The 23,032-nt window shown below is 41.3% G+C and overlaps 1 protein-coding gene across 3 annotated transcripts in view; it reads left to right on the top strand.

The window, feature by feature from the left end:
• Window positions 1-23,032, top strand: part of FLT1 (fms related receptor tyrosine kinase 1) — a 202,424-nt gene that overhangs the window by 47,137 nt on the left and 132,255 nt on the right. For all 3 annotated transcript variants that reach the window (XM_042457573.1, XM_042457574.1, XM_042457575.1), the window contains exons 9-10: window positions 4,397-4,566; window positions 4,815-4,971. In XM_042457573.1, coding sequence (XP_042313507.1) covers window positions 4,397-4,566; window positions 4,815-4,971 — 327 coding nt within the window. The remainder of the gene's footprint in view (window positions 1-4,396; window positions 4,567-4,814; window positions 4,972-23,032) is intronic.

Here is a 23,032-nt window from a genome sequence, read left to right as displayed (position 1 = left end):
ATTCAAATCCTGCCACCTGCCATAGGGAGTTTAATTGCAAGGCTGTTGTTTATTCACAATAGAAGCTGGACATTTTTTAAGGGGTATGTGCTGCATTGTAGAGAATGACCTCTGACTTGAGGGTAGAGCCATTCTCCAACATGTAATTTTTGAGGTGTTTGAGTTTTAGGCTAGGACTCTGGAAATGAGGGTTTGAATCTACCCATTGAGGGACCTTGGGCAGGTGGTAGGCAGTAGTAGAAGGCAGTAGCAACCCTCTTCTGAACAAATCTTGCCAAGAAAACCCCAAGATATGTTTGCCTTAGGATTGCCATAAATTAGAAATAACTAGAAGGGAAACACAGCAACGGCAACAAAAATAGCCACAGGTGCCATTTCCTGCAGTGGCCTCCTTCAAGGCAAAATACCAGTGGAAACATATTACATATTACATTCCCAGGTGGGACAGGAGCTTCCCCACATTGCTACTGTTTCACTGGGGAGTAGGGAGGGATAGTTAGATCAAGACATGTTTAATGTCACGTCTAGTTTGGTCCTAAGAAACTGCATGTTTATCTTTTGGGTGACCCATTGTTTCTTTCTATAACTTGTTTTATACAACTTCTAGTAGCTAAGATTTGCTTGGCTCCAGTACACTGCATCAAGAAATCTTGCAAGGAACTTTTTGTATCACTTTCCTATGGGACAATGTTATCAGTTTTGATCTTGTTTTTCTCCCTGTTTTTGTTTAAATAATTGGTAAATGGCAGAGGCTATGAGTGAATTCGTTAGTTTTCTGCAAGAGCTGATTAGGAGAACAATTTGCTACAATACCCCTACAGTGTTAGTTCACCATATTTGTCTTGGATGTAATTTATGCTCTCAACCTTTGCTTTCAAACTTTCTGCTACACTGAAATTCTAAATGGAGAAAAAAATTAAACATGGAGGGATAGGGAAAACTAAAATGACATTAGCTACTGTTTACTTAAACTATCAATCTTAACTGGCTTTGATATTATTTATATAAATAGGCCCCCCAATAAATAGACCAATGCAGTTGACAATTTACATCAAAGCACAATCAAAACTATAAACACTATTAAAACCAAAATTTGGGATGAGTAATAAATAATGACAGAATAAGTAATAAACACAGAGATAAATAATTATAAAATAAAACAAATATAATTCAGGAGAATGTAATGGCAAATCTCCTCTGAACAAATCTTACCAAGAAAATTCCATGATAGGTTTGCCTTAGGGAATGACATGAAGGCACACAACAATATCAACAACAATCACCAGTGGAAGCACCTATAACGTTTCCAGAAATAAATATGTTTTAAATTGGTGCCTAAATGACAATATAGTGGAGAGACAGATTTCTGGAAGAAAGGATTTCCATAATCATGGATGTCACAATACAAAAAGGTCTGCCATCTGTAGTTGACATATGAGCCACATTAATCAAGAACACTACAAACAGAACCTTTTAAAGTCTATATCAAATTATGAGCTATTGTTATTGCTGTTATTATTATTATGTTTATTTTATACAGGGCTGTAGGCTTTACACAGCACTTTACAAAATAAAACAATCAAAAAACAGATAAAGGCCTGCCTACAGCATACAATCTAACCATCAACAAGGAGATATAAAAGTAAAAAAAAAAAAGATTATACAGTACTAAAATTACACAATAGTACATATTGAATTGCAAGCCATCTCATTTTACTTGACCATTAAATGTTTGGATTTTTATATTTGATCTTTTTAGCATCTCTTCACACAAAAGAGATTAGTAGTTATATCACATCTTACATGATAAGCTTTGCCATTTGTCTTGTAACATATAAAGCAGCAAGATAAGTTCCTCTCATTGACTGAGATCCTGCACTGTCAAGTGTGCCTTATAGGTTCTGGATGCTTCCAGTCACTGTCATCAGCACTTACTGTTTTGCTGCAATACATGCTGATCCATGGCTATCACATTGCTGGTGAAGAGTGGCACAGTGGATCAGATAAGTTTCTGGCTGTGTTCCCATTCCCAGATGCAAACTGCAGACATCTTCAGCTGAGATCCACTGGGGTCCTCCAGAGATCTTGAGAGATAACATTACTGATCTGCATCCAGCTGGGAAAACAGTCAAGTGCTCCTCTGATCTGGTACATTCTCTACATCAGAAAGGTCATGGGGTGGGGGAGGCTACTGCAGCAAAATAATGAGTCCTGGGTGAGCTTTGGATGTTGAAGAGGGAGGTGGAGAATACCCACATCTGCAACAACAACAAAATTTATTCAAATATAAGTTGGACTTACATGTGCATATATCACTAAGAGAACATCAGCCCTTGTATATGGCAGAGCAAAGTGATTGTTCCCAGCTCCCAAGTATATGTACACAGGCAAATACATACTGTATAAACTCATACCTATTTTCATGCTATGGGTTAGACAACTTCACACATGCTGTAGATTACAGCCCAGCTAAGCAGTGTACACACAATAAACTCATGAATACTAGTGTGTGCATGTGTCTGTCTGTCTCAGCTTAAACTGCTTATCAACTTATGGTGATCCCATTTATTTCATAGGGTTTTTTAAGGCAAGGATTACTCAAAGGTGGGTTTGCCAGTTCTTTCCTCTGAAATGTAGCCTATAGTACTTTATATTATTTGGTGATCTCTCATTCAAATACTAACCAGAGCTAACTCTGTTTAGCCTCCAAGATCAGGCAGGACCTGGTGCCTTTAGGGTATTAGGCTGGTCTGAAAACTCACATACCTCAAAGAAAAGATCTGCTTCTGGAAAACATTAGTCAATTGCCCCCAGCCTGGTGCCCTCTAGATATTTATGACTGTACTTCCCATAATTCCACTGCACACCTTTACCTTGGAGTATTTTTTTTAATGACCCACATTCCAGGGGACAAGTATCTTCAACCAATCCACATCCCTCCCTCCCCTTCCCACCACATTAACTGCCACATATACCACTTCCTTGCCACTGCTCCAATTACAATTGATTGCATTTCCAACAAATAGGACCAACAGATTTACAGGAAACATACATATGCTAACACATGCAAACACACAAACAAACCAATTTAAAAACAATGACTGTAATTTAAACCATATATTTTAATATATGATATAATTTCAGTACACATCTTCATCAGGGGAAAAGCCTGTGACCTACTCATTCTGCCATCAGGCCTTAATTGCTATTGGAAATTTCAAAAGTCATTCTCCTTTAATAGTTTTCTACCTTTCAGGTAGACCTGAACTGCACATAGATCTTCAAATAAGTCTGTTCTCTTTAAAGTCACTGTAGGTCCACCTAGCAGAAAATTATTAGGCGCTATTTAGGTATCAAGGAGATACCATTGGCAGCTGGAAGTGTTCATGTTAGTGGGGCATGCTCTGGATTTAGACTTATCAGTAACCCTAAGGGAGCTATCCAAGGTCCTGAATGCTGTCACCAGACTAAGGTATGCACCTTGGATAGAATCATAGGCCTGTTACAGACTGCCAAAATAAAGCTGCTTCGGGTCTCTTTGGAGGTATGCTGTTTAAATGATGCATGCATCCTAATAATCCGGAAGCTGCACCAAAGCTGCACTCCAGTGCTTAGGAATGGCTTAGTGTGGCTTTGGCGAGACCTCCGGACTCTTAGGACCCATGCATCATATAAATAGCATACCTCCAAAGAGACCCGAAGCAGCTTTATTCTGGCAGTCTGTAACAGGCCATAGAGTTGGAAGAGACCACAAGAGCCATCCAGTCCAACTCTTTGCCATGCAGGAACTCCCAACAGATGGCCATCCAGCCTCTGTCTAGAAACCTCCAAAGAAGGAGACACCTCTACTCTCCAAGGCAGCATATTCCTCTGCTGAACAGCTCTTACCATCTTCCTAACATTTAGGTGAAATCTCTTTTCCTGTAATTGAATACATTCCTCTGTGTCCTAGTCTCTGGAGCAGCAGAAAACAAGTTTGCTCAACCTAAATATGGCATCCCTTCAAATATTTAAACATGGCTATCATGTCACATGTACAATTTTTTTAAAAGTATGGACTAAAACTTGGATTGGAATAACCACCCCACAGAAATGCAAGCCTCAGTTGTCACTGAGAAGCACAGAATGCAACAATGACATATCACTAATTTTGCAGGGAGAATGTAGACACTCGCAGATATAGATTTCCCATAACACAGATAGGTCCTTGTGTGATAGTTCTTTAACACAGTCAATGTTCAGTGAACGAACAGTCAGTTTGTTATATATATTTTAGCACTGAAACACAATGTCTGCTGTTCAGATGTGGAATGCCTTTACTTGACAGTTGATATCACAGAAGTAGGATGAATAGTGAGACTGTAAACAATTGTGAATTCTGGTTGTCTTTTAACAGGTTGAAGGATGGGTTACCTGCTGCTGAAATGTGTGCTCGGTATAAAATTAAAGGCTATTCACTCATCATAAAACATGTTTCTGAAGAAGATGCAGGAAACTACACTATATTGCTGAACACCTGGCCATGGAATTTGCATAAAAACTTTACAATCACACTCAGAATAAACGGTGAGTTGTCTGTAAATGAAATTACAGAGAAGTTGAAATCCTATATATGTTTTCCTGATGTATATTTTGAACTTTCTGAGACTTACTTCTAAGTAACTGTGCACAGAACCAGTGATCAAGCCTAGCTGGAGTCACTTTATTTTGAGAAAGGTATCCATAAATAAGAAGGATCTTTGTTATCTTTTGAGACAAGAAGGTGCAAATCGCTCGAACTCCTATTGCATTTGTTTCTTTTTTTTTCTCCACAGTGAAACCTCAGATTTATGAAAAAGTCTCATCAATTCCTGGCCCTAATCTCTATCAACTGGAAAGTGAGCAAATTCTAACATGCATTGTTTATGGCATTCCTCAGCCTACGGTCAAGTGGACCTGGCATCCCTGTCAACAGAATCTTTCTATGGCAAGGTAGATTATTTTAGATACTTTTTGTATCTTACCATTAACAGCCTTGGTTGTAATTTTAAAAAAAAGAGAATTTGTTCATTAGATTTGTAATTTCAGCTATAAAATATGTGGTTGTTGAAAGACACACATCCAGTTTCAAAATAATTATATTGCCATTAGAATTCAGAGACATAGCTGTGTTAATGTGGAATATTTATACTGGTCAAAGACCGAATAAATTTTATTACATTACATTAATGTGGAATATCACTATGCAAAGGGCTATAGTATCTTTGAGACTAATTCAGTGAAAGACATTGTAGCATAAACTTTGTAGATTATTGCTATTAGTGCTGCTTTGAAATGCTGAGCTTTCTCTGACAAAGAAAGGAGACAGGTAACTTCAGTGGTGTCCCCACCTCTGATGTCAACCAGTGAGGGGTAGCAGCTGCCAAAGGGGTATGCTCACCCTTCTCCTTTGCCATGGCATCAGCTTTCTCCTCAAGAGGAAGCCACCACTGTGGCAGAGTCTGGTTGGGTGCACTCTTCCACTGCTGCAGCGAAGCCAGACTTCTCACCCCATAGGGTGAGGGCCAAATGGGGAGTCATCCCTCTTCTGAGGTGTCACCCAGTATGGGCTGCAGCCCCGCTACCACTTAATGATGCCCATGGGTGATTTGATTATTCAAAGGCTTCTTCCCTTGCGGAGGTGATATGAATGGGATGTGAAGGCACCACCTCAGTTCCCTTCCTTACTGTGGGAATTAGAAGGCATAAAGGTACTTTCAGTCCTTACCCACATTTACTTCTGAGGCTCGGATAGGAGCTGATCTGGATGCCAACTTTGGGACAGATGTGACTACAGAGGCATCCAGCGCCTCCGCCATTACTGTTAGACTGGATCACTTTGAATCAGTAAGTACTGAAGATGTGGACAAGCTCCTTAGTAGTATGAAAAAGATGACTTGCCCTCTCGACCCTTGTCCAACTTGGCTAGCCATCCAGGGGGGATGATACGATCAAGCCGATGCTGGCAAACATAATTAATGCATCTCTCAGGGAAGTTACCCTGCCCCCTTGTCTTAAGGAGGCAGTGGTTAGATCACTCCTAAAAAAAACCCTCCCTGGACAGAAATAATTATAGGCCAGTATTGTTACTGCTTTTTTTGAGCAAGGTGATTGAGAGGGCAGTCACTAATCAGCTACAAGCTGTCTTGGAAGAAACTGATTTTCTGGATCCATTTCAAACCGGGTTCAGGGCAGGATACGGAGTGGAGACAGCCATGGTCACCTTAGTCGATGATCTCTGTCTGGGCATCGACAGGGGAAGTGTGACCCTGTTGGTGCTCTTGGACCTCTCAGCAGCTTTCTATACCATTGACCATGGTATCCTTTTGGAATGCCTGAGAGAATTGGGTATCGGTGGCACTGCATTGCAGTGGTTCCAGTCTTACCTCTTGGCTAGGTTCTAGATAGTGTTGCTTGGGGACAGTTGTTGGGCAACAGGGAACTCAAATCGGGCATCCCTCAAGGCGTGATTCTGTCCCCAATGCTATTTAACATTTACATGAAGCCGCTGGGCGAGATCATCCAGAAACATGGGACAGGGTGTTATCAGTATGCTGATGACACCCAAATATACTTCTCTATGTCTCAGTCTAATGCAGTGACTAAGGATGGCATCTCTCCTCTGAATGCCTGTCTTGGGGTGGTAATGGACTGGTTGAGGGAAAACAGACTCAAGCTGAATCCAGGAAAGACGGAAGCACTCGCTATAGGAACCCCAAATTGGGAATGGAGTTGTGTCAGCCAGTTCTGGATGGGGTCACACTTCCCCTGAAGGACTCTGTCTGCAGTCTGGGGATGCTCCTTGATGTCGCTTCAGCTGTCAGCGCATATGGATGCGACAGTCAGGAGCACCTGTTATCAGCTTCGGCTGATATGGCAAGTGCGCCCCTTCCTTGAGCCGAGGGACCTTGAAACAATAGTACATGCACTGGTAACCTCTTGATTGGACTTCTGTAATGCGCTCTACATGGGGCTACCCTCATGCCAAGTTCGGAAACTTCAGCTGGTACAAAACATGGCAGCCAGATTGATCACGGAGACTTCTAGAAATGATCATATAACACCGGTCTTGAAGTCCCTCCACTGGCTGCCAATTAGTTTCCAGGCAAGGTACATGGTGTTGGTGATTACCTTTAAAGCCCTACATGGCTTGAGTCCAAAGTACTTGAAGGACCACCTTCTTCCCTACTGTCCGTCCCACACTCTAAGGTCCTCTGGGAATAATTTATTACAGCCAAAAAGATCTAGGGTGACATCAGTTTCCCAAAGGGCCTTTTCTACTGCTGCTCCAAAGCTATGGAACGACCTGCTAGAGGAGATCTGCCACATGTCCACTCTGACAGCTTTTAAGAAAGCACTCAAGACAGATCTCTTCTGGCAGGCCTTTCCAGCTTAGTTACCCCTCCCCAGATATTGAGATATAGAGATATGGATATAGAGATATGGATACAAACTTGACATGAACATGATCAAGACTACAAAAATGCCTCCTCATCTGTCTATTTTCGTCCAAATTTTAATCAAATGTTTTTATTGTTCTACTGTTTTTATATTATGATTCTTTAATCCTGTTTTAGCATTGGGATTGGGGGGTGGGCATAGGGATTGATTTTTTATTTTATTTTATTGTAACGTTGATGTATTTTACTGTTGTAACCCGCTCAGATTCTCCGTGATAGGGCGGGCTAGAAATAAATCTATTATTATTATTATTATTATTATTGAGAAAAGGTCGTGCTCTCTGATATTACTTTGATATTTCATCAGAGCTTGAATAAGCTAATTCCCAGAATCCTCCAGCCAGCATCACCACTTGGTTTGACCTCCTCCATGGTGTTTTGTTAGATGATCCCATTCTTGTCTATTAAGGCCATTAGGGATGACATTGACATAATATTGATGTTGACTCTGTTCTTCATAAATTTCTAAGAAGAGGAAAACAAGTACTGGAGCAGCAGCTTCTTCTTTGCCCTATGGATGAGGCCATGTTGGTCCCCATTATCTTCTCCCTGGGAACCAGGGAGTGGAAGCAGACCCCTAGCCCCCCTTGGTCTCCTGGCAAATGGATGAATCCAGAGAGCCATGCCTCTCGGTACTCCTGATCCAAAGCAAATATCTATGAGAATAGAATACTTTGACAGGGAAGAGTTCCAAACTTCCTGTAGCTGTGCTTTCTGTGGCCAGTTGGGAAATATGAGGCAGCAGTTGGAGATGACAGGTCCTGGGAGGTGGGAGGGGAGTAGTAGGGTTGGAGCTAGTTGGATTACTGTCCTGTGCTTGTTGGATTACTGTCCCATTGCTAGAACTGAAGAAAAATTCAATTGTCCCTGAAGGTGGTTTTTCTCTCTCTGTCAAATCCTGGACATGTTAACCTTCACCTCAGACAGCAGTGTGCCATGGCTGGCCCTGACAAATGACTAGACCAGGTTAGACTGCTTTGCCATCTTATTCTTCCAAGTTGTCACTGGTGGATCCATGTCAATGAGGCAGTGAATTTCCCCTTAGTTTTTCATCTGGATTTTAAAGGTGGTGCCCAAGGTGCTGAACTCCATTACTCCAGATATGTTCAGCAATGTAGATAGTTCATTTATAGTGCAGACTTAACACCCAGCTGACATGGGAGTGACCGGCAGCCACTGGTTCTGCCTGAAAGACCGTGGTGAAGATTGCCTGTTGTCTTTGGGCTTTTGGCTGATAGACAAGGCCAAATGTGCAGTAAGTTAAATACAGATGTCACCCATAAGGTTGTCACCCTGGTTCAAGACTTTGGTTTGGTTGATGAAAACCTGTGGGAAAATGTGGTGCGCTGAGCTTCCGGATCTTTATATGAAGTAATTCAGAAACACAGAATCTTAGGGCTAGAAGGGACCACAAGGGCCATCTTGACCAAACCTTTCCATGCAGGTATATGCTAAAACACTCCTGAAAGATGCCCACATCCAACATCTGTTTAAAGACTTTCAAAGAAGGAGAGTCCACTGTCCACTGGGGAATTCTGGGAACTGTAGTTTTGTGAGACATTTAGCCTTGTCTGTCACAGAGCTCTGGTGCCACAGCAAACTACAACTCCCAGGATTCCCTAGCATTGAGCCAGGGTAGTTAAAGTGGTCTCAAGCTTGATTGTTTCTGCAGTGTGTTTTAGACCAAAGAAGTTCTTCCCAATGTTTAGTTGTAATTTCTTTTCTTGTAATTTGAAAGCATTTGTTTATGTTCTAGTCTCTGAAGCAGCAGAGAGAAATAGCAGTAGTAACAGTAATATTGAACACTTTCTATTTGTTCAGGAGATATAGAAAGTATTTGATAGATGAGAGCCAAAACTTTATTATGGTCTTCCCTTTTTGTCCCAGTGAATAATATACAAAGTTTGATGGTGGTGATTAAGTTTAATGTAATTTGGTATAGGATAACAGACAGACAAACAGACTGATTTACTCTTTAAATGAAGTGGGAGTCATGCAGCTCTTCACAGCATTCCTCACCATGAGTTATTATGGCATGCCAAGGTCTCTTATTTTGAACCTGAATTTGGTAGCCTCTAATAAAGAGCAATGGCTATTCTATGAACGTGCTAGCAAAGAACATTTAGTTGTTCATTAATACACTACAAATAGCCTCTTGCTAATAATAATCAAGAGAACTAGAACCAATGCAGTCTTCTTTCTGCATATAATGATGATAAGTTGTAATTTCCCTTTGCTCTTGTCATGCTGAAATGGTTTAATAGTCAGCTATTTCTGACTAGTGTGCACTTGCTGTTCAGATTTTGTCAAAGGCTTCTTTATGTGTTTTCAAAGTACCAAGTTCTTTATTAAGCTCTAATCTTTTGTTGCTTTATGTAACAAATGACCCCCCCCCCCCCCAAAAAAATGCCCATAGGCTGCATGTGGCCTCTGGCACCACATTTTGTAACTCTAAGCCCCAAGAGAGCCCCCAAATCTTCTAAACCCCAGCCCTCATGACACCCATACCACCACAAAACATGGTGATATAAGTCCCCTTGTTTCCCTTCCTCTGTAAGGGTAGAAGTAGACCAAATGTAGGAGCTCATCGTGACAATCCCTATGCCATGCCCTCAAGATGCATCAAAAGCTGCAGACAGCCATGTGAATGCATATCATCCCATTAGTACTAGCAGTTTTCATCTCCACCCTAAGTGGGTCTTTTGTAAAGTTTATGGGTCATAATTGCGCATTCAAGAGCAAAATAATTAAATTACAATGGGGTAACTCCAGCCTTAGAAATTTGCCCTTCCTTCATTTGCATTCAGTGATCATCCATGCACACTCTGCATGGAGACACACAAATGGAATATCAAGCTAGAGACACTCTGAAAATAGTGAAGCCTATTACAGAACAAGCAATGAGGGTGTTGAGTAATCAGTTAGTAAACGTAATCTTATTGCATTAGAAACATTAGGTCACAGACTCAGGAAGCAAAGGGCCATAACAATCATAATGAACTCAGAGAGGTGGCTTGCAATATGAATACCTTTGGCTGGGTAAACAAAAGGAAAAGAAAAGAGAAGTGGTGCTCCGCTGGATTTTTTCCAAACAAACTTGTTCTCATTGTCTGCAATATGTTAGCACTGATTCTGGTGACTAATATGTGTAAATAACTGCTCACAGAAGTCTACTTACACAAGATATGAAAGATCCCAAGGAAGATTACTGCTGATAGTTGGATAAGAAGAGGTTTCCAATTAATTCTTAGAAATATTCACCATAGTCTTCTGTGAATGGATTTTCTCACATTAGATTGTTTATATGAATAGACAGCTGAGAAAAGTAGCCATTTTTGCAGAACTTTGCAGCTTTGAGTCCAGCATGAGATGGATTGCCTCTCTGCAACCTTCAGCCACCAGGAATTGTATAGATAGAATATGAATGAGAAGAAATGTGGGCTGATATTACACATGTCTACTCAGAAATAATTCCAGCTGAATTCAAGAGGATTTAGGCTTCATCCACACTACAGAAATAATCCAGTTTGACACCATTTTAATGGTCAGGGCTCCATGCTGTGGAATCCTGGGATTTGTAGTTTGTTGTGGCACCAGAGCTCTCTGATAGTGAAAGCTAAATGTCTCAGAATTCCATACTAAGGATGCAGCCTTAGTTTTCAGTGGATATAGCACTGCAGTCTATATCTAACATTCTCTATTTTGCTTAATTGCTGTCATGGCTATTGGCGTAAATTGCTGAGAATTCTAAATATTCTCCCTAAACTGCGAATCCCAAGATTCCATAGGATAAAACCATAGCAGTTACAGTGGAATCACACTTCAGTAACTGTGTAGCATGAAAGCACACACACACACACACCCCTAACTAGGAAAGTCTGGTACTTGTGAATACAATATTTTCACTGTATGCTTGTTTTCTCGATGGTTTATATCATTTCATTATTCCACTGGCTGAAGCAGGATTTGAACCCTGGTCTCCAGAGTCATAGTCTAACACGCAAATGACTACACTACACTGGCTCTCATACTATTATTGTAGTAAACACATACAATTTATGGTTTAATAAGTGTTTGCATTGTGGTTAAAAAAATATTCACAAGTGCCAGACTTTCCTAGTTAGTCTTTTTTGCCATCAGTTTAGATGTCTTCTGTGTGTAAGGGCACATACCCAACATCTCCCTTTTAGCATGAAAGGGCCCCTATTCTGAAATAAAGACATTCTGCACAGGCCAATAAAATGTCCTCCTCCATTCCAATGGCAACAATTCCAGATGATGCAGGGCCCAATCCCTGGTTCTAATGCAAAGTGTCCTGACAACATCGAGCCAGCTCACCACCAAAGCAGAGGTATAATACCCTTAAAACTTTTTTTTTAAAGAACTTACCTTTTGCTCAGGATCTTGCAGGAAGATCTGGAACTCCCTGTTGCACTGCCAGGCAGCTGTTTAGAATGCATCCCATTGTGCTGCTTGGCACCACCACAATGGATAAGAGTTGCCCACTCTGAGGTCAGAACCTGATACCCAGCCATGTAATCAATGCTGGATGCCTTGTTCTGACTCAGAGCGAGTCACTCTTGCCAGCAGCAATGGCATTAGCTAGCACAGAGAATAGCTACTCAGTGTTGGAACAAGAATGCCCAGATAAAGGGCAGATGTCAGGGCAGTTCTGGGGCCAGAATACCCAGGGCTGCTCCTGGAGTATTCTGGGCCATGCAGACACCACCAAATACTTGAGTTTGAAAATGTGCTTAGAGCAACCTGCTTTTTAATTGTCTGTATATATTTTTCGTTAAGATCTGGTTGGTGGATGTGAAACCTTAATTTACAATATATTTTTCAACCATATCTAATGGTTCAAACTATCTAATTTATAGCATATTTTTCATTTTTCTTTTACTATATATTTTTGGAGTTCTCATTGCACTACTATTCTGCAGATGAGTTTGTCAACAAGATGTTCTGTTGTTGTTGTGTGCCTTCAAGCCATTTCTGACTTATGATGACCCTAATGTGAACTTATCATGAGGTTTTCGTGGCAAGAGTTGTTCAGTGGAGATTTGTCATTGCCATCCTCTGAGGCTGAGAGCATGAGACTTGCCCAGGGTCAGCTGGTGGGTTTCATGACCAAGCTGGGAATTGAACCCTAATCTCCAGGGTCATAGTCCAGCACTCAAACCACTATGCTGGCTCTCAAGGTGTTCTTACCCCTGTATTTTACATGCTGGTCTTCCAAATTTTTATTTTCATTAGTGAATGTAAACTGCTCAAGAGCCTCACACATTAGCCTCTTAAATAAATTTAATAAGTTGACAGTATGGCTGAAATTATTCCAATCTGTAACATATGTTGTTCATTGAGTTTATTTTTTTTTAAAAAAAATCTACTCTTTCAAATCATACACAGTGACATGCAGCTTATTCTTTTACTTTAGCATTAAACCTGCTAGACTAGAGAAATAATAAATTGTCTAAGACCACTTGTTAGACAAGTGAGAATTTGTACTCTAGATTTGAATTGTCTAAAAAGTGGTCTGAATGAGGTTTAGAACGATGGGCTTCCTAATCCAATCACTATATTGTACTAGTCCTTCATAAATTGGTATTGACCATCATGAATATCCATACTTAGTTGCTTTGTCTAGACCTCTAATTATAGAATCATAGCATATAATACAATCACCATAGACTAAACAGAGGTTGTGATTCTATGGTTCCATCTGCACTGCAGAAATAATGCTTTTTGGCACCACATTAACAGCCATGGCTCAATGTAATGGAATTGTGGCATTTGTAGTTTGTTGTGGCACCAGAGCTAAATATCTCACAAAACTATAAATCCCAAAATTCCATAGCAGTGAGCCATGGCTTTTTAAATATTGTCAAACTGCATTGACCTCTGACAGCCCATCATGGAATTTTTGCCTCTTTCATGGTTACTGAATCCTTGCAGATGTCCTACAACATAGAATGAAGTAAAACTGAATTGATATTAAAATGTATTGGGAAAAGAACAGTAGGCCTGGACATGATAGAAACTAGACAACAGTTGAAAGGGCTGTTTTTCCTTCCTTTTCATGTTTGACTAGAGCTGTCTTTTTCAAGGCCTTTCAAATGTCCACTGTGAAGAACATCTTACATTTATTTTTATATTTAAAGCTATCCAGCCATTCCCAGACTGATAATGAAATATCCCATCTCATAAATTTAAAAAGCTCCTAACCTTTGTATACTTGGAAAATTAGTAGCAATTGTCTAAGGATGAATGAGCTCCACAGCATTCAGTACATGAAAATATTACATAAAATTACCTTCAAGCTATGTGTATAGGTTATATATTAAACATAAATGAATTTTGTGTTTAGAGTTGGGTTCCACCTCCAAAATACTTTATGCATGTATGTATTTATATGCAAACACTGGTACAATCCAGGAAGAAGCAAACAAACCAAAATCTAAAACACTTCTGGTCCCAAGCATTTCAGATAAGGGAGACTCAACCCATAGATCAAAACCCTGACTATTTTTGATTTTTTTTAAAATAAAAAAATCAATTTAAATGTGAGGCATATAATGACAGTCCACATCGGCGGCTGTATTTTTCACTGTCACCCAAACTTAAAAATGTAAATGTATGGCTTAATTCTAATAAAAGTTACTCATTCCAATCAAGAAAATAGTTTGTACTTTGAAGCCACAGACAAACATGGAGGTGACATACAGTAAACTTTTAGCCTGGAAAACTTCCCTATCCATAGTTATAAATATATCATGCTATTATGCTTGGCAAGCTGCAAGCAAATGGAGGTAAGATCTCATTAAGGGAGTTAGCTGTGGAGTAGCAAGAGGACAGTGTGAAGCTAAGGGTGATAACAGTGGCCTTGTCCAGAATAGGCCATGGGAGTTTTCTTATCTCACTTAGGCAGGAGGTGCTGAAGGCTTCCTGTGCGAAATTAGGAGCATACACTGCTTTCCTCTTGTTGTTTGGCTTCCTCCTCTCTATAAGACGGTTCCCAGCATAGTGATTATCTTTGCATCTTCAAACATGGCACAGTCTTACTTCCTTAAGAGCTTGATGTATCCTTAAAACTTGAGATGTCTTTTCTTTTCCCATCTCCCCCTCTATCCTAGATTCTATTTGAAGAGATTTCCACAATGTCTGAGGTACATCCAACCTTTACAGCACAGTGATATGTAAAATGCACATGCAAGATGTCTAAGGCCAAAGCATTGTACCTTTGCCCTTTGTGTATTGGAAAATTATAACTCTCGGAACAGACCTACTTGCAAACAGCAAGTGCCTTTGAGTCTTGGTGTGTCAGATTTATAGCTCTGACCGCTCCGTCCCCTTCCTTGAGATGTCTTTTGGAAATCTAAATTAGAATTCATGACTTCTGGTTTCCAAAAGTGATCATTTGTTTCCCAAACATTTTGCTATTTAATATTTTATGGGTTTTTAAGTATACATACATGGCATGCACACAAACATGTGTGTGTATGGGCACTGCAAAACACTTCATAGTAAGAAGGGGATTTGTGAGTCACACTTGCTTTGCCTGTCCACTATGTGAATAGATAAGCATGTGGTAGGGCTGTTGAAAGCATAACAGTTAGCTTGGAAATAGTCTGTTATCACTGAGAACATAGATTTTTGTTTTCCAAGCCTATCCTTGGAACAAAGTTGATTCAGGGAGGCAGACACAGGTAAAATAAAGCCAAAAGTTTATTATTTACAGCTGCATTGGCCTGGCATGAAGCAATGGATCCAAAAATCAGACACCTTGTTCAATATGCCCTGCCTGCTTACATGTAGACTAGCCCTTGGGTACTTTCCAAGTACATGAATACTTCTGATTAGCAAACAGGATGGCCCATTTATTTTTCCTGGTGAATGAACTGAAATGATTAACAGTGTTAAATGCCACAATGAATAAATTGTTGAAATGCTACCAGGTGACTCATAGTAAAGCTGCAGCATGACCAAAGCTATGATGAATTTTACATTTTCAGTGAAGCCTCCTCTTTTCCACACATCTGCAACTAAATGCAGTTGCAAACCATATGTTTTACTAAAACCTGCTCCTGTTGGAGACTAGTGGGATCTGTTGATATGTGAAAACATAGCTGCTATGAACTCTCTGGGGGTGGGGTGTTATGGAGGCTGTCATGGCAAGTTCCAGCACTTGAAAAAAAACCTCATGGTTGTGAGCTCCCATAATGACTTTAGAGAACTCAGTCCTGGTATACTGCAGATATGCAGTGTCTGTGGCTGCTGCCAGGCTGCAGAATTAATGCAATTTGACACTTGTCATGGCTCCATCCTATGGAATCCTGGGATTTGTAACTTTTGGCATCAGAGCTTTCTGACAGAGAAGGCTAAATATCTTAAAAACCTATAAATCTCAGATTTTCATAGCATTGGGCCATGGCAGTTACAAGCAGTGTTCAGTTGTATTAATTCTGCACTGTAGATCCAGCCTTAGTACAAGTATTTTTAATATTAAGATATGACAGGAAGGAATCACCACATCTTCCCTATGCAACTTCCATCTCAGCTTGGACCTCAGGTTTTGGGGGCCTTTATTGTCCAATGTCCCTTTCACCCGAGACAATTACAGCACTTTAAGTGCTGTAATTCCACTTTAAGTGTCATATTCTATCTGGTGGAATCCTGGACTTTATAGTTGCAGGAGGTATTTAGTGCCTCACCAAGCTGAAAACCCTAGGCCTGAGTGAAGAGTGCTGTCACCAGACTTCCAACAGCAGAGTAAAGATGACAGGTACCTAAGAGATGAACAAGATAATTCAAGCAAATTTAGGTCCGGTACAGACTGGTGCTTTGCGATGGCCTGGGGCCGAAAGTAGTGCTCGGTAGAGCAGAGTGTTCGCTCACTCCCGAGCCCTACTGCATACCGTAGGAGCCATCTTGATGTGCCACCATTTAGATGGAGTGCACGATGATGATGTGCTACATCCATGGCACACAAACAGCACTGTGCACAGGGCACATCATGAGGGTGTGACGTGAGCCTTATGGCGCTCCTATAGCACCAGCAAAAGAAGCTCCTTTTCAGGGCTTCTTTTCCTGGCTGGTCGGGGGCGTGGCATCTGGTTGCTGCATCACCAACTCCATGCATCCAGGGGCGGCACAGAGCCGCTCCTTTTGGGCTGTCTGTACAGCCCCTTAGTTGGAAGGAACCTGAGAGATCATCTAGTTTAACCCACTGTTGATTCAGGAAACCCACTGCTACCACATTATTGACAGGTGTCAAATTCAACCTCTGCTTAAAAAACTAGCCAAGGAGAGTCTACTACCTTTTGAAGCAGCCTGTTACATTGAGACAAGTCAGACACCATGCATTTATTCATTTTCTTGCCTTTTAATAGTATATAGTATGTGGTGGTGGATCAGGTATTATTAAACAAAAATAAGTAATGGAGAAGGAGCCTCTTTCCCCTTCCTGTGTCTTATTGTGCTGCCAGCATGAAGGAGATTTCTCTGAGACCAGTTCCAGTACTGGAAGTGAGCCAGACTGAAGAGAATATGTCTTGAAAAAATGGAGATGTAAAGGAGGGTGAAAAGTCTGGATTTAGTTGTCATCACCTGTGCGCTCTCTCTCTCTCTCTCTCTCTCTCTCTCTCTCTCTCTCTTTTGTATAAAACCAGAACAGTGTAAACTGTCACATTCAGTGTGGCTGTAAAGTAAAGTAAAATATACAAAGTACTTTAAACCCTCCAAAATGGATTTCCCTCCTTTTGCAATGGCCAGGTTCCAACTGCTTTAGATTTTGCATTTAGTTTCATCATCATGATCATCATGAGAGGGAGGGTGGCATGCTCCAGATTTTCTTTCTTTCTCTTCAATAATTTCTTCAATTCTCCAGAGGCAATGATTAGAAAATAAAAATGGTGGACAGTGGCAGCACAGTGCTTCATTTTTGAGTACTCCCTACAATAAAAACGGGTGTAAGTAGGTATAGTGGACATATCCCTAGGATTAGGGAGAACATCCTATGTAGTCGAGAGGGCAGTGGGGACCATCCTGCCATGTATGGGAGGCCAGTAGCAAGAAGGGGATTTTTGCCTGTTTTCTCTTTATGTTTTCCCTGTTTTTGTTTTTTGGTGTTTCTTTGTTTGTTTGTTTGTTTGTTTGCCTGGGATGTATTTATGTGGTATGACTGGATGTTTGGCCTGTGTGTGTTTCACTTGGAACAGCCAGTTTGCCTGCTGTGGGATGGTTGTTTTGTTATGTTTTGTTAAGGGAAAATACAAGATTTGGTAGATGAAGCCCAAACCCCATCTCTGCGTTGGACATATTGTTTCTGAGCCTCATCGGTTTGCCTTTTGTATAATGAAACCCTAACCACAAAAAGCCAAAAAACAAAACGAGGAAGCCACACCGCAACCCGTATTTTCAGGTTTGGAGATGAATTACTTTGAAAATCCCTATTAGTTTGTTTTCTTTCTGGATGGGTCTTTCATGTAAATGCCCACCATTGTTGTTGTTGTTATCTACCTTCGATCTTGACCCATGGTAATGAGACATCTCCAAGACTCCCTATGCTCCACTGCTCTGCTCAGGTCCTGCAAATTCATACTCATGACCTCCTTAACTGAGTCCATCCATCTAGCATGCAACCTTCCTCTCTTTCTGCTTCCCCCAACCTTTCCTAGCATTATTGTTTTTTCCAGTAAGCCGTGCCTCCTCATGATGTGGCCAAAGTGTGACAGACTCAGTCTTGTAATTTTGGCTTCCAGAAATTTCTTGTTTGATCTGCTGTATGACCCATTTGTTTGACTTCTTGGCTGTCTATAGTAACCTCAGTACTCTTCTCCAGCACCACATTTCAAATGAATGGATTTTTCTCCCTATCTTCTTTCTTAACTGTCCAGCTGCCACATCCATACATGGCAATAGGGAATACAATGGCTTGTATGATTCCAACTTCTGTGCTCAGTTGTATGTCTTTACATTTTAGGATATATTCTAGTTCTCTCATAGCTGCCCTCCCCATTCTTAGTCTTCTTATGATTTCTTGATTGCAGTCCCCACTCTGATCAAGATTTGATTCCAGATATGAAAATCCTTATACTATTTCTATTTCCTCATTGTATAGGCTGAATCTGTGTAAATTTTCTGTGGTCATTATTTTTGTTTTCTTTATGTTCAACAATAAGCCTGCCTTTGCACTTTCCTCCTTGATCTTCCTTGGCAGTTGTCCTAAGTCTGTGATGTTTTCGGCTAGTAGTATGGTGTCATCTGCATATCTTAGATTGTTGATATTCCTTCCTCCTATTTTCACTCCTCCTTCTTCTGTGTCCAATCCTGCTTTTTGTATAATATATTCTGCATATGAGTTGAACAGATAGGGTGAGAAGATGCAGCCTTGTCTGACCCCTTTGCCAATTGGGAAACATTCTGTTTCTCCATGTTCAGTCCTGACAGTGGTCTCCTGTCCTGAGTAAAGATTCCTCATTAGGATTATTGGATGTGTTGGCACTCTCATGTCTTTAAGAGCATTCCATAGTCTTTTATTATTATTATTATTAACCTTTATTTATGAAGCGCTGTAAATTTACACAGCGCTGTACATGCAATCTTTTAGTTAGACGGTTCCCTGCCCTCAGGCTTACAATCTAAAAAGACATGACACAGAAGGAGAAGGGAGTGGTGGAGGGAAAGGGTAAGAGGTCCAGCAGTTCCTCTCAACCTCCGAGGTCTGGACCAAGGCAGATGGACTGGAGGGAGGGCAAGGCTTCATAATGGATGGTTAATCATTATCCAGAGAAAATACATAATCACAAGTAGGATAATACATATACAGTACATAGGAATACAGGAAATGGATTGATAAACAGCCAACAACAGAACATCAGATAGTAAGCGACAATTATGCGATGCCTGGGAAAGCTTCTCTGAATAGGATGGTTTTCAGCTCCGTTTTGAAGCTGGTTAAAGAAGTGATGGCTCTTGCTTGTGGAGGAAGAAGGTTCCAGGAGTGAGGGGCAGCAAGTGAAAAGGGGCGAATCCGGGATGGGGCAGAGGAAATCCTGGGCTGAGACAGGAACCCTTGACTACCAGAACGGAGGGCCCTGGTGGGAAGGTGAAGAGAAAGAAGGTCTGATAAGTAAGGAGGGGCCAGTCCATGGAGGGCTTTGAATGTCGACAGCAGGAGCTTATACTAAATGCGGAAAGGGAGAGGGAGCCAGTGAAGGGATGCCAACACAGGAGAAATGTGGTCAGAGCGGTGGGTGGAAGTGATAATGCGTGCAGCTGAATGCTGGACAGAGATTAAAGGACGGAGGTGAGAAAGAGGAAGCCCAGCCAGGAGGACATTACAGTAATCAAGTCGTGAGATCACTAGGGCATGGACCAGGATCTTGGCAGTAGAGGCGGAGAGATATGGTCGGATTTTGGCAATATTGTACAAAAAGAATCTACAAGCCTTGGCTGTGGTCTGGATCTGAGGGATACACGACAGAGAAGAGTCAAAGATAAAGCCAAGACTGCGGGCTTGCTGGACTGGTTGAATGGAAATGTTGTCCACAGAGACAGAAAAGGAGTGTTGAAGGTTGGGCTTAGGAGGGAAGACAAGGAGCTCCGTCTTGGACATGTTGAGCTTCAAACGCCGATGGCGCATCCACTGCGAGACAGCTGTAAGGCAAGATGAGACTTGCTGTTCAAGCCTTGGCGAAAAGTCAGGGGCAGAAAGATACAGCTGGGTGTCATCGGCATACAGATGGTAGGAAAAACCAAAAGAGCTGATGAGTTTTCCTAAGGACAGTGTGTAGAGAGAAAACAGAAGGGGACCCAGAACAGAGCCCTGGGGAACTCCAACAGATAAGGGAACAGGAGAAGAAGTCAGACCCCCTGCAACTACTGCAAAAGATCTGCCAGACAAGTAAGATCTAAACCAGTCGAGAACAGAGTCTGAGAACCCAAGGCCAGAGAGTATGTCAATTAGGAGACAGTGATCAACAGTGTCAAAGGCTGCAGACAGATCGAGAAGAATGAGAACAGAGTAAAGGCCATTAGCCTTGGCCTGTAAAAGGTCATTCGAGATCTTAGTGAGAGCTGTCTCTGTAGAATGCCTTGGGCGGAAACCAGACTGAAAGGGATCAAGGATGGAATTGGCTTCAAGAAACTCAAGACAGCGCGAATAGACAACCCGTTCCAAAACCTTAGAAAGAAAGGGGAGAAGAGAAATCGGACGATAGCTAGACAAAGAGGAGGGGTCAAGAGAAGGTTTTTTCAGAATTGGGGAAATGAGAGCATGTTTGAAGTCCGAGGGGAAGGAGCCTGTAGAGAGAGAGAGATTGAAGATATGGAGGAGCGAGGGCAGAAAGGAGGGAGCTATAGAGATTAGAAGACGAGTAGGAATAGGATCAAGAGGACAGGTAGCAGGTTTGGAAGAGTTCAGAAGTGTAGAGAGTTCATCCAAAGAGGCAGGAGGAAAGACAGAAAATTTGTTAGGCGAAGGTGATAGAAGATTAAGAGCAGAAGAAGAATCAGGAGGGACTATCTCAGAGCGAATAGTGGTAATCTTAGAGATGAAATAGTTAGCAAAGTCATTAGGAGAGAAAGATGAAGAGACTGGAGGAGAGGGAGGTTTAAGCAAAGTGTTGAAGGTGGAGAACAAACGCTGCGGGCACCTCTCATTGGCAGAGATCAATGATTTGTAATAATTCTGTTTAGCCATAGAGAGGGCGCGTGAGAAGGAAGAAAGAACAAATTTGAAATGGATAAAATCAGCCCACTCTTTGGACTTTCTCCAAAGACGTTCGGCCGCTCTAGAGCAGGACCGGAGAAACTTAATGTTGGGGGTAAGCCAGGGCTGAGGCCTAGTCTTAGAGGAAGAAGTGCGTACAGAGACAGGGGCAAAATGGTCGAGAGTTGAGGAAAGAGTTGAGTTAAATAAAGACATAGCTGAATCAGCAGAATCCCCGAGATTTAGGGAAGAGAGAGATGAATCCAGGGTCAGACCAAGTTGGTTAGAGTCAACAGATTGAAGATCACGAAAAAGACGTTGAATAGTATGGCGAGGAGGAGGAGTATAAGTGAGAGCAAAGGAGATTAAATGATGGTCAGATAGTGTATGATTTATGCAGTCAAAGGCCTTGCTATAGTCTATAAAGCACATGCTGATCTTCTTTTGAAATTCCTTGGTGCCATTTTGTGAGAATCCCTACAGTGTCGTCATGGTAGGAGTGCCTGAGATGCATACTGGACTGAATGACACCATCACAGTGGTTACACCAAAATTAGTGTATAAAGTTTTTGTACAGTCTGGCCAGTCCATGTTGCTTTGGTCAGAGAGGAGGATATGGCCTGTTGAGGGGGCAGTACTGGCAACCTCCTTGAGGATGACACCCCTTGGCTGTGTGGGGACAGTAAATGTAGCAACATGGGTTGGCTTTGAAATGGTGGTTAAGGAAATAGTTTACAACTGGACTATAACATCTCAAATCCCACAGCCAAGTCTATCTTTAACTTGGGAGCCTACATATCACAGAATCCACCAGACAGACCCTCGCCCCCCCCCCTTTTCATTGTTTGCAGAACTTCAACCCCTAGAACCTTTGGGCAGAATCATGTTTGCTGGGAGAAGGAGGAAACCAGAGCTCGCAGAATTCCCAGTTGCTCATAGCCAAGTCCCTCTTCATTTTCATGGAGGTGATACCATGAGTTATTGTACTGGATTGCGCCAACCTTAGTGATGCTACTGGTTGACTTGCATGACTTTCTCAAAATACAGTAGAAATACCCCAAAATGGTTTGCTTTGCTCTCCAAATATTCAGTGTTAGTATGGATATGCTTGGCTCATAATCCTTCTAAATAATATCTTTGATAAAAGCCAGTTCCAAATGCTTTGGAGGAATGAAGATGAAAAGAAAATTGCATTCAATCCTGTTCACTTTCAGCTTCTATCAGATTTTTGGACCCATTTGCAATATATCAAAGAACACCAATGTCCTCTAAAAGCCTGTTTAAAAAAATCTGGGGTTTCTCAAACCAGGAGAATGTGTAGTATGACCATCTTAATACCAACTGGTAGTCTCATCTGCCATGAATCTGGCATTTGTCCTGTTCTGAATGCAGTGATGTGGTGATGAAAGGTAATATTGTTCTGGGGCAATCAGTTCCCAAACAACAATTAAGCTGAAAAAGTGTATTATTATTATGGGGAACAAATCTTTCAGTTTCTTTTGTTCTTAAAAGCACTGCATATTAATTTTATAGCTGTCTCTGACAGTGTCTCCCCCCGGCCCCCCGGTACTTCTAATTACACTATAACTTTTCTGTGCTTCCTATTTCCTGGGCTTTTATGTTTTCACCCACCTTATTATCCAGTTTTACTTGGGGTGGAAAGACAAGGCAACTAGAACTGATATTTTAGATTACATGTATGTTTGCATGTACACATGTATGCAGACCAATCTTTTATCAATCATGAACTCTGGACTTGTTACATTGGGACTAGCATTTCTAAAACACTGGCCTTCCACATGTCTTTTCTTAATGTTCTTTCTGAATGCTGAAAGGACATTCA

This window comes from Sceloporus undulatus, chromosome 3 (assembly GCF_019175285.1).
Source record: "Sceloporus undulatus isolate JIND9_A2432 ecotype Alabama chromosome 3, SceUnd_v1.1, whole genome shotgun sequence".
NCBI classification, from domain to species: Eukaryota; Metazoa; Chordata; class Lepidosauria; order Squamata; family Phrynosomatidae; genus Sceloporus; species Sceloporus undulatus.
Note: the sequence above shows the minus strand (reverse complement) of the source record. Positions and strands in the feature narration are given on the sequence as shown.